General features: G+C 39.6%; 1 protein-coding gene across 2 annotated transcripts; it reads left to right on the top strand.

Annotated features, from left to right (window-relative positions):
- The first annotated feature begins 440 nt into the window (after window positions 1-440).
- Window positions 441-11,978, top strand: LOC117643736 (AT-rich interactive domain-containing protein 4B). 2 transcript variants are annotated; one of them, XR_004587642.1, is made up of 22 exons: window positions 442-622; window positions 1,104-1,185; window positions 1,262-1,369; window positions 1,441-1,503; window positions 1,598-1,863; window positions 1,953-2,174; window positions 2,262-2,341; window positions 2,420-2,682; window positions 2,766-3,044; window positions 3,119-3,230; window positions 3,320-3,582; window positions 3,665-5,036; window positions 5,195-5,457; window positions 5,560-7,257; window positions 7,346-7,839; window positions 7,960-8,196; window positions 8,287-8,387; window positions 8,457-8,648; window positions 8,742-8,927; window positions 9,013-9,153; window positions 9,264-9,400; window positions 10,762-11,978. XR_004587642.1 is itself a non-coding variant. In XM_034382800.1 (21 exons), exons 2-21 carry the CDS (start codon window positions 1,153-1,155, stop codon window positions 10,794-10,796), a joined length of 6,408 nt encoding a protein of 2,135 aa, XP_034238691.1. In that variant the 5' UTR covers window positions 441-622; window positions 1,104-1,152; the 3' UTR covers window positions 10,797-11,978. The 2 variants fall into 2 exon arrangements, 1 of the variants encoding a protein (XP_034238691.1); XM_034382800.1 differs by lacking the exon at window positions 9,264-9,400 and having other exon boundaries at window positions 441-622.
- The last annotated feature ends 9 nt before the right edge of the window (window positions 11,979-11,987 follow it).

Below are 11,987 nucleotides of genomic sequence, written 5' to 3'. Positions count from 1 at the left end.
CGCTCGCGCAAGCGCAATGGAATGTGGATGAAGTTTGGGACAGTTTAAGATGTAATGTCTTTTAGTTCTCTGCTATAAAGTACTCTCAGTTGCCTTCCACGGACTGCGCAATTCTTAAAAAATCTTAATCGTCAAATTGGCGCTAAAAAGTGGGCACCGGAAAGGGAGGGGGGAGTCCAGCCTTCCCTGACATCTTCCCTTCTGTTATTAAAGCATATTATCCTCCTTCCTCCTCAAATAGCCCTTCCATTAGGAGCTAAACACGCCCTGATTTTTTTGTGTGCTCTTGATTCCGAAAACTAAATGTGCCCTAAGCGGTTTTGAACCTTTTACAGTCTCCGGCTGGCGCGGGAAAAGACGATGACGCCATCGCAGTTCCCATTCCCCCGTTCGGAACGCGTCCCTCCCTCCCTCCCTCCCCCCTCCCTCTCCCCCTCCCCCTTATCAACGTTTGGCTGAAAGTGGAGCCAGTGCTCGATAGATAGGGACACAGGGCAAGCCGTCGGCAAGGGCCAACGCTTATGCTGAAGTTTGGATAACAAATGTTTTGATTTGGAAATAGCGGCAATTGGACCAGAATTTGGCCAATTCCGGGTGTGGGTGTTTGGGGTTTCTGAAACAGGTAAGAGTGCATCGGGGTTTTCGCCATTGCTTGTGCCTAATACTGTTTGACGTTTTCTGCAAGATTTTGAATTCAAACGGTTCAAATTCTGTAATTTACCTGGACTAAAGTAAGAATTTCTGTTTTCTGTAGGTATTTCTCATAGATTTGAGTTCAATAGCATTTCCCTAATTCGCACACTGCGTTCTAACTTGAAAATTGTAAAGATAGAAAGTGGCGTCTAATAACCCTACTTAATTTTTTTTCGAAAGTTTTCACTTATTGCTACAGAAATTTTTGCTTTTTGCACTTCTAGGATGTAATATAAGTTCAATTAAACTTTCACACTTTTGTGCCGCTTCACGAATTAATCTGTAAGGTATTCTAGCCCTAGTCTGATTTGGTTCTTTCCACACAGCTGATTCTCAATATGTGGTTCAAGAGAGCTAGTTTTCTTGGTGTAGTCTGGCTACCTTTCGCTAATCTTTTAACCCTATTTCAGGATTTCTGATTCTTATTCTTACCATGGCTGCGCACCTGTAATCAACTTCATGTTGCGGTGGCCGAATAACCAGGGCGTTATGGTAAGTTTTCTTAGCCACAGCCATTGCTCTTGTGATTGTAGCTATGAGACTGACATGGTTTGTATTCTTTTATCAGGGAGACGATCCACCTTATTTAGTTGTAGGCACTGAAGTCAGTGCTAAATACAAGGGTGCCTTTTGTGAAGCTAAAGTTCGCAAAGTGGTTCGAACTGTAAAATGCAAGGTAACTACTGTTAATTTGTATCCAATATCTCTCCAGAGCTCTGTACATGACAAAGTATTTCCCGTTTCTAGGTAAATTTTAAAGTTGGGGGTTCAACTGTTGTAACTGATGATCAAATACGAGGAAATCTAAGGGTGAGAATTTTCAAGTGTTAACTGTGTTATGATAATGATCTGTGCATAGATAAATAATGCATTGTTTTTTATTTGTTTTTGTTCTTGACCTAAGATTGGATCGGTTGTTGAAGTAAAACACCCTGATAGAAAAGAGTTTGTTGAAGCATCCATTACTAAAATCCAAGATTGTAGCCAGTATACTGTTGTTTTTGATGATGGTGACATCACCACACTCCGACGTACTGCTCTGTGTCTAAAAAGTGGGAGACATTTTGCTGAAAGTGAGACGCTTGATCAGTTACCCTTGACTCATCCAGAACACTTTGGAAATCCTGTTGTTGGAAGCAGGAGAGGGGGAAGGAGGAGTCGAAATCCAATGTAAGTCATTCATAGAAATGTCATTACATGCACTCAATGAGGGAACTCTTTATTTCAGTAACTTCTTTTTGTTTTATTTTAAAATATAGGAGTGATGAAAGTAGTGAGGAAGAAGAAGAACCACCCAAAGGAAAATCAAAAGAAGAAAAAGAGGCAGACATTGGTAAAGTTGTATGTGTGGAATTAGGAGACAAAAAAAAGCAAAAGGACAATTGGTTCCCCGGGCTTGTAGTTCATCCAGCTGCCCAAGAAGTTGTACGCATCAGAGTTAAAGATGAATATTTGGTTCGATCTTTTAAGGATGGAAGATAGTAGGTGTTCGTCTTATGTACCTTTATTATCTCTTGATGCTCAGGACTACATAATTTTAATGTTCATTATTTTTCACCAATTTTCAGTTACACTGTTCCCAAAAAAGAAGCAACTGAATTTACCCGAGAAATAGGGTTAAAGGTTGACAACAACATTTTAAAATCAGGTGCTGATTCTTAAATATCTTACCACTATCCAAGAGAAGTGCCTAAATTTTCTCTAGTAATATAAATTTGTGTTTCAGCTGTTGATAAGGCATTGCAGTATTTAGACAAGGATGAACTGCCCCCTCATTGGGACAGAGAACTGCTGTTTGGTTTAGATGATGCCTCCACAGCATCAGACAGCGATGCCGCTTTTGATTCAGATAGCTCTGATGATGAGCCAAGAGAAGAAAAGGATCACTTTGTGGCCCAACTTTACAAGTTCATGGATGATCGAGGCACGCCCATCAATCGGGGACCATCCATAACTGGACGAGATGTTGACTTGTACAAATTGTTCAAGGTAATCACTCAAACCTCTTTGTATATTTTTGCCATTTATTATTTCTGAACTTTTTTAACATAATTTTGACAACTTGGAATCAGGTTGTACACAAAATTGGAGGCTGTAACAGGGTAACGAATCATAACCAATGGAAAATAGTCTCTCACAAGATTGGCTTTGGCCAGTACTCAAATACAGCCAACTTAGTCAAAGGGGCCTATAAAAAGTACCTTCATAGTTTTGAAGACTTCTACAGAAAGCTGGGTTGCACAATGGTCAATCACCCCCGCGGTAATAGACCACGCCATAAAGGTGGAAGGAGTTTAATAAGGGACAAAGACAGGTCCACTCCTGTTAATGTGCCTCGAGGGGACAACAAAGTGAGTAATTGTTCTTTTTCTCTTATATTTCCCTCTGTGTTACTATGTCTGATCGCTTAATTTGTCTTTACTAGGACAAGGGTTCTGACACTGTTGATGAGGATGATGATATGTTGGAGAAAAGTGAAGAAGGTGCTGAGTTGAGTTTAGATGAGAAAGATGAGGAAATAAGTAAACCTAAAGAAGGTAAGCAAATTTTTGAGTTCTTCTTTTTTAATCTTAAAGATAATTTGCTGTTATGTATGGGCTGCTAACTTTTTTTTATGACTTAACAGTGAAAGAGCCAGAAGTTGTTGCGAAAATGCCAACTGGACCTTCACCACCAGAACGTAAGCTGTTAGATCCTCAGTTGAAAATCAGCACTCCTAAAGGCAAGCCAAAAAAGATGACAGAAGGTTCTTGTAGCAAGAATGTGTTGGATTCAAAGAAGAAAATTGTTGTTACCAAAATTAAGGGAGCAAGAGCAATCGATGATGATCATGATGATGAAATGGAAATGCTAGATGTTGAGGATCTAGATGAAGAGGATGAGGATAAGGTAAGTACCAGTCGTCTATTGAAGCTGGAGTGTCAAGTTTCAATTCTCAGTACTAAGTTCAAAGTTTTCATTTAAATTGCAGCTCACAACTACAAGGTCCAAGTCTAAGGACGATTCCTCAAGGCTTAAAGTAGAAAAAAGTGTTGCTGAAGGGGATAAAAAAGCGAGATCAATCGAAGGAAGTGAAAGGCGAATAAAACCATCTTTAACTGCTACAGCTGAAAAACGTTTGGGGCGTCCTTCACTTACAACTGTTAGTGACAAAAAAGCTAAAGGGAGTCAAGACAATGATCGCAAAACTGTACGATCATTAGCCGCAGAATTTGAAAAGAAATCTCGAGGATTGGAAGTTGACAAGAAGGAAGCATCTAGTTCCGATAGTGACAAAAAACCCCGTTCTTATTCTGTCAGTGACAGTGAAAAGAAGATTCGCCCTTCGTTAACTGCCACATTAGAAAGAAAAAAATCATCAGTTCTTGAAATTGATAAGAAAAGTCGTCAGAGTGGCACTGATTCTGAAAAGAAAATTCGCCCTTCTTTATCGGTGGACCTGGAACGCAAAAAAGTGAGGCCATCCCTCACTGCTGATCCCATGAAAAAAGTGTCTCGACTTGACAGTGACAGAAAAAAAGAAAAGTCCTCTCGATCGTCAGATGCAGATAATGATATGGAGAGGAAATCAAAGTTGCATGACTCTGATCGGAAAAACAGTTCTTCTGAGTCTTCTAGACATTCGTCTGGAGACTCTGATAAGAGGGTTCCAAAATCAGACTCAGGAGACTCTGAGAAAAGGGGAAACTCAAAAACAAAGAAGGGAGATGATGATAAGAAGAAGCTACAAGCACGTAAACGGAAGGATAATGATGATCCAGCAGGTTCGACAGATGATAATTTAGACTTGCTTCCAAATTACAAGAATGTTTGCATTGGTGACAAACTCAAAGTTTACTATGGACCTACACATGAATCAAAGGTTACATATGAGGCTAAAGTGCTCGAAGTGGAAGGGGGAGGTCAAGAGGAATCGTATCTTGTACATTATACAGGCTGGAACAATCGTTATGACGAATGGATCAAACGCTCAAGAATAGCTGATAACTTGAGTTGGTCTCCTGCTCGAGGCAAACGTCGTCACCAGGCTCAAGTTCCAGGAGCCAAGAAATCATCTGTTAAGGGGTCAAAGCGTATCTTAACTCCAGCTCGAGATGGAGCATCTCCTTTCCAGAAGGACCAAAGCCAAGCAGCTCCAGCTTTCCCTGGTGTAGATAAATGTCGTGACTCTCAGCCGCCTCGTTGTTCTACACCCTCATCTGTGACTTCTTCATCCAGCCGAACTAAGTCCCCTGCCATGAGACCAGGCTCTGCCCGAGTTACTCGTAACACCATTGGGGACATGTCACAAGTGGACCAGCCCACAAGACGAACAAGAACCAGACGCATTAGTGGTCAAACAGGTTAGTGCTAACCCTAATTATTTGCCCTCCCACGCAAGATATTAGTGGGCCTCCTGAAGGGTGGTCTCTGCTTATCACTTTAGTTCAGCAACTACTTTGTATGCATATTTACCAATGTTTGAGGCATTACTGTATCTAATCCTTATTTTATTGTTTAGATGTACCATCAGAATCAGAAAGTGATGCCAGTGAATCGGAGAGTGAAGCTGAACCCTCAGTTACCAGGAAAAGTTCACGTCGTCTTGCTTTGGAAAAAGAAGAAGAAACTTCAAGGAAGGACAGTTCTACAAAGAAAAAACAACAGAAACGAGACACTGAGATTGACCCTGATGAAGATGAGAAAGATGGTGATAAGGACGATTTGAAGGATGATGTTAAGGATGAAGATGAAGCTTCTAGTGAAACACTCAGTGAAGGAAAGGTTAGTTTCTCATGTTCGAAAATCTAATGGCTTCTGATCAGAATTTTGTTTCTAACAAATTCGTAATTTTATCTTGTTTGTTTGTTATGTTTTTCCTTGCAGTTTCGTCTGAATAGGCCTAGAAAGTCTAAAGGACGCAAAAGTGATGTCAAGGTTGAAGTAGAAGAGGATGAAGAAACATCCTCAACACAGGTAACCAGAGGGAGAGACTTTGATTTGAACCAAATAAGATCCGAGTTGAAAGGAATAGATAAATCTGTTCGGGCATCTTCTCCGACAAGTGATGAAAAAGATCAAAAGACTGACTCTGATACAGAGCAAGACGCAGATGTTGATGTGGATACCCCTAGTCTTGAAGAGAAACCATGTTCACTATTTGAAACTGAAGATTCTGCCCTAGACACTGAAGATATTTATGAGTTCAAAGAACCTGAACCATTTGAATTTGAAGTTAGATCCAAGCGGGAATCTTCTGTGGAGCGCACTGGTAAGCTGCAAAAACGGCCCCTTCCTCGTCTATTCGACGATATTTCGGAGCCTGCTGTTAAAAGAAAGGCTGTGCGTGCCGCTGGTGCCGAATCTGAAAGCTCTGAAGAAGGATTATCACCCTCAAAGAAAAGGGTGAGGCGACCTGTGAACAAAAAAGATGATTTGGATGTCAAAGTAGAAGCTCATTCTCCACCACCTGATATTAATATGGAGAAAAATACTTCAACAGAACAGCTTACTCCACAGAAGAAAATGTTTTCTCCAACTTCTGAGGATGCTTTTGAAAAGTTACGTCAGTCTCCTAGCTACCGATTTTCGGCTGGCAGCCCTATTAGGGCGCGCACTCCAACTCCCTCCCGTTCGTCCCCAGTTCCGGTCCCATTGCAAAGTCCACCATCGTTATCTAGCTCTTCTAGTGTGATTTCTAGCTCTACTGTTGTCAAAACACCTACCTCCTCTGTCTTAAGCATCGTTGGTCACACATCTGCTACGGCCAAAGCAGCTCCTGTCTTAAAACAGGTCACAACTCCTCAATCTCCTAAAGCCACTCCAACCTGCCCCTCATCATCCATGAAGCCTTTACCACAAGAGAGCAAACTATTAGGAAAAATGAAACCACTCTTACCTCCTCCCCAAAATGTGTCTGTGCCTTCCCAGCCCCCAGTACTGGCTGTCGCTGTTAAGGTACCCACTGAAAACCGTGTCATTACCAAAACAGAAGATTGGCTGAAGAATAGGCAGCAAGCCCAAGAAAAATCAGAATCAAGTAAAACTGAACAAACTCCTGTCAAGCCAGAAAGAGATGACAGTTTACCACCTTTGGTTCCAACAGCACTTAGTATACCAGTGACGGGTAGAGTTTCACCTGAACCTCCCCAACTCCTGCCAATGTCAGTTCCTGCACCCAAACTCATTCAAGAGCCATCTAAATCTGCAACCAAAGATGTGCAGATGCCGATGATAAAAAAAGAAGGTGTGGCACTTTCTGATATTGTTGGTGTAAGCAGCCCTCGTCCTGTTCAACCTGTCACAACGGGACTCAAATCTCCTGCTGGTGAAGACACACCTGATGATCTATCTGAGGATGACTCCCTAAAAAAGGCTGGTAGAAGAAAACCTTTACTTAAACGAAAGAAAGCTGTTAGTAAAGAGTTTGTTGAAGACTCTGACTCTGACAGTAGTAGTGATGAAGAAACACGGTTAGTTATTGATAAGACGGAGTCATCTAGTGACTCTTCTAATGAATCAGTTGAAACTAAATTAACACCTCCTGTAAGAGAGTTTGAGTCAAAGTGGCGAGCATTACCAAAGGTAATTATTTTAATTTATTCTAATTGCTTTAGATTTTACATTGTTTTACTTTTATATTTGTCTTATTATTATTATTTTCTGTTTCTAGGTGGGAGATTTGCCTAAAGACTCCTGCAATGTGCAGCAAACTGTTAGTGTAACCAAGAAAGAAGATACATCTCGATCCACGGCAGAAGAGCACCAGCCCTCTGGTGTATTGGCAGTGGCTGAGGTAGTGGCCGAGTTGGAGGAAGATGCTGATGCAGATGTTGAGACAGAAACTGAGACTGAGGCAGAGGCAGATATGGAAACAGAGGTCGAAGCAGACATGGAAACAGAAGTAGTAACTGAAGATATATCCCCTATAGTAAAAACTGAAGATGGGGAGGAACCTGAGGGAGACAACAATTTGTGTTCTCTTCTCTGTGAAGAAACTATTCCTGGTTCTCCTGCTCCCCTTTGCGATACACCCATAGATGTTCACACTGAAGCTAGCTCTTCTAGAGCATCTGATCGACCTTCAGAAAACACGAAGACTTCTTGCAAGGTTTTAGAAATGCCTTTTGCCAGTGTACCGGGAAACACCCGTTCGTCTGGACCCAGGTAAAGAAAATGCAAACCGCGGGGACCTTAGTTTAGCAGCCTTGTGCATAGTTTCTTTTCATCTTCTTGTCCGCCTTGTCATTATCAGTCTACTCACAAGTATTTGTATTTCTCCTTTAGTACATCAACGAATTCAGCATCAGTCCAGTTTGTGAATACATCTGCTGGAGAAAAGGCGGAGAACCTCTCCGACATGAATGCTTGTCCTTCAAAGGCAGCTCCGGATGTAGGTCCCGGTGCTGCCTCTGAGCCCCCTGCTGCTGCTCCTTCTACAGATGAAGCCACCCCTGTCATTGACAACACTCCACCCACCACCCCAGACAGCAGCATGTCTACTTTATCTAACTCACCAAGAGGGTCTGTACCTTTCATTGTACTGGAAATTTGGTTATACTTTGTTTAGCATTTTTATGTTAATGATAACCTGTGATTTTTGTGTGTGTTTAGGGAGCATGGAGATACCCTTTCTATATTAGATAATGATAGTATGAAGTCTCTTAGAGACTCAGAGGATGCTGAGAACAAAGACAACGATTTTAGTGATGATGGTATGTTTTAATTCTATTTATGTTTGTGTTCTGGTAAAACTGTTATTTTATAGAATTGAAATTTTCCAGATTTGGATGTAGGATCTCGCATGAAAAAGCTTTCTGAAAAGAAAGAAAATGAACGTAAAGGTAGATGTGATACTGATTCGGTTTCTATGAGCCCTGCCTCTCACAAGAAAAGACGACGTAGCCGGAAGGGTTCAGAAAGTGAAGATAGAAGCAAGAGACCAAGACATTCATCTAGTCGCTTGAGAGGACAAGGTTGGTCTTTGTGCAGCAGTATTAAAACTTAAACAAATTTCTGTAATGAAAATCTTTTTCGTTAAATTAAAACACATACTTCTCATTTCACAGCTACAGCAGGGAGTGACAGTGATGACAATAGAGAAACATTGATGCCAATCATACCTACATCACAAAGCCAGTCTCAACCGACCAATCAATCACTGCAGCTTCCATCATCATCTTTAATGACTGCAGCTCAGGCACAATCTGGTCGTTCGCCTCGACCATCTAAATACAACTTCTTTGTTGAACTGAGTAGGTTATTCTTCCAATTAGCTGTGCGAAAAGGTCAGCAGGTTTTTTTTGTTGATAGTTATTATTTGTCTTGTGTGTCTTGCAGCCCCAGAACTAGATGCATCACAACGCATAGCTCTTTTGCAAAATACCTTGCAAGACTTACGTAAAACATATGCAAATGTGAAGCAAGAGTTGGCTTGTATTGACCGCCGACGGAAGAAATTAAGGAGACGTGAAAGAGAAGGTGAGTTGGTTTTTAATGCAGCATAATAAAAATGATAAGTTGGAATATGATCTATATTTACAAGTGAGACTTTCTAGAAACCTTGACCCGCTACTTAAATTTTCTCATAGCACGTCTGGAGGCCCGGAAAATGATGCGAGAGGAGCGAAGGCAGGCAAGAGAGGAGGTGGTCAACTGTTGATGAAACCTGGGGATATTGATTCTGAGGCAGAAAAGATCACTTTATATGGCGCATAGCATGTTAGAGGTGAGAGCATGGAGGGTTGTTTGGGTCGTTTTAGTCTTTAGGAAGAAATATTTGGGCAGTTAGTAGTGGTGAGGAAAAGAAGCATTTGTTGACCAATTTCATGGTTTTCTTTTGGAAATTATAAATAATGATAATGACTAAGAGGTGTCTCTAAAGAATGAAATATTCTATGTTCAAGCTTAAGCCTTGAATGGTTGCTTGTGTGCAACAAATGTTTCCTTTTCCAATGGCAATATCTGGTTAGATAGATGTTTTGTAATTAAGGGAGTGTGAATGGGCTGAGGTGAGAAGTTAGTTACAATATGACGTAAATGGTGAATTATAAGATGGATGAATTAATTGGTTCCATTACACTTATGTCCTTACTAGGGTTTGCAGTTGAACCTAAAACTAAAGTAGAGTATTTGTCATTTTTTTTTCTACACACAGTATAAGCTCAATTTAGCATTGGCCCATATAACGTTATCTCGCTTGTAGCGCGCCAAATGTGTTACTTCAATGCGAAAAACGCCATTAATCGGCCGCCGCATATAGCGTTGGAAATTTTAAGCATCTGTCACGAACGCTGCATTGAGCTTATACTGTTTTTGTTTTTTTTTTTCATTTTGGTTAGTTACTCAAGGAATGTTTTGCAGAACTTTATCATCTTCTTTGTAGTCAACCAGAGTTGTGATTGGGTTTTACTTTTTTATGTTTCTCTTTACACCTTCATATCCTGAACATTTGCATAGGAGTCATTCTATGTGTGTGATTCTTTTCTTTTCAAATAGCTTTTCATAATGCCTTAGAAAATGCATGGCAAGTTATTAGGAAGTTATGAATTGGGTTCTATTTGGGAAAAAATACGACAGCTTTCCCTTGTCAGGTGCAGGTGGGATAGCTGCATTTCAGAGGAGTTTGCCCCTTACTCTCTCCCCAGTTTTCCTGCGGCCTGATATGTAAGGAAGATCACATTCATATCCAAAGCTTGCATTGCTGTCTTGCTTGATTTATGTTACTCATTCTTTTTCTGGTTAGGATGTGATGTTACTTAGTGCTTTTTATTCTAGCACATTGTCTTCATCTTGGTTCCTTAGCTGGTTTTAAATGGTTGAATTTAATTTTAAACATCCACAGAGATTAACTTGATACCTTAGCTTGTTTTAAATGGTGTGATTTAATTTGAAACTTCCACAACTGAAAAGTAACTAGACAATGAAAATCATTGGCAAATCTGGTGCTTTTGTTCAGATGCTTAGGCCTTCTCTTTCTTCCTTGGTTAGCTCTGTTGTTTTTCCTCTGTGATTCATTTCAGCCCCTGGATTCTTCAGTATGCAGGTTAATTATATGAGTTATAATTTTCTTCTTTTATTTTGTTGCAGAAAAAGCATCAAAACAAGAGATTTCCTGTGCCTAGCTGGCTTAATAGAAATGTTTCTCTCATTTCTCTCCTGCATCATCATTCATTAAATTTGTAAATACTGTGATGGGAGTTTCTTCGGTACCATTTTGTCTGCTTTTGTTTTATACTTCATCTTAGTTGTGGTTTGGTGTTGTACGCCAATACCTTTCATTTTCCCATATCACTTGACAAAGTATGTAGCTACTGTAATATGTATTTGCAATATGAGTTCAGTTAAAATTTTGTGAATTTATTAGACTTAAACTGATTTTATAACTGTCTGTGTTTGTACAGTTGGTATCAGATTAATTTTATTTATTTGAGTCAAGTACGTAGAGGATTTTCAATTAGTCATTTAATGATGTTGCTTTATGTAGTGTGGCAACATTCTGGAAGCATGCAACTTATGTTAAATTGTAACTTTCTCAATTCACTTACCATATTTCTTTGAATTTTCTCCAATATGTAGTTTATTTCAAAAACAAAGCTTTTCATGATGAAACTGTTAGCAATGTCCACTTCATTGCTATAAAAGGGGGTCGTTCCCAATGTTGAATTGATAAGAAACCAAGACTGATTTGTTCTTCCTTTCATGTACATTTAAGGTGGATCTCTTGTGGCACTCTGTTTAACAAAGTCATAAGATTTCAATTTCTTTTATTGTTTCAATTCAAGTAAGCATGCATTTGGTTGTGACCTCTTTGTAACCAATTGGATGTTGTGCCATTACCTTGTTTAAAGCGCACCATTTGTTTTGTTTAGCTAATGCCATTTTGTACTTTTTTTCTTTCCACTCTGTAATGTTTGTCACATAGCACAATCATCTTTGTAACATTTTTATCTATTCACTTATGTAGTGTAATCAAGTGGTTTTGTCATTGTGATTCCATAGTGTTTAAATATGGTACGGTTTTACTTGTTTATATTATTACCCCTTATTTTGTGTTGAAATGTAAAAAATGTTACTGTCTTTTTGTGTTGTGAACTATGGGCAGTGTAAATATTTTCTTAATGAATTGATGACATGATCGATAATACTTACTATGTTTTGTAGATTAATAGATTTAATTAGGACATGTTTAGACCTGTTATGTACATGAACGAATACATAAATAAGGGTTACAAGATTTTAGTCGCCAAGCGATTTTAGTGGTATTTAAGTTTTAAAACTGATTTCAATAAATGATGCTGAAAATACTTCGTGAG

The sequence above is a fragment of the Thrips palmi genome, unplaced genomic scaffold, assembly GCF_012932325.1.
Source record: "Thrips palmi isolate BJ-2018 unplaced genomic scaffold, TpBJ-2018v1 HiC_scaffold_17, whole genome shotgun sequence".
Taxonomy (NCBI): Eukaryota; Metazoa; Arthropoda; class Insecta; order Thysanoptera; family Thripidae; genus Thrips; species Thrips palmi.
The sequence above is the reverse complement of the archived record's forward strand: the minus strand, read 5'-3'. Positions and strand labels throughout refer to the sequence as shown.

Bases quoted from the DNA above. Each gene is read 5' to 3' on its own strand.
- LOC117643736 (XM_034382800.1), top strand. From the start codon at position 1,153: ATGTTGCGGTGGCCGAATAACCAGGGCGTTATG. The intron at 2,175-2,261 runs GTAGGTGTTCGT...ACCAATTTTCAG, and splicing joins TCTTTTAAGGATGGAAGATA to TTACACTGTTCCCAAAAAAG. The intron at 5,037-5,194 runs GTTAGTGCTAAC...TTTATTGTTTAG, and splicing joins ACGCATTAGTGGTCAAACAG to ATGTACCATCAGAATCAGAA.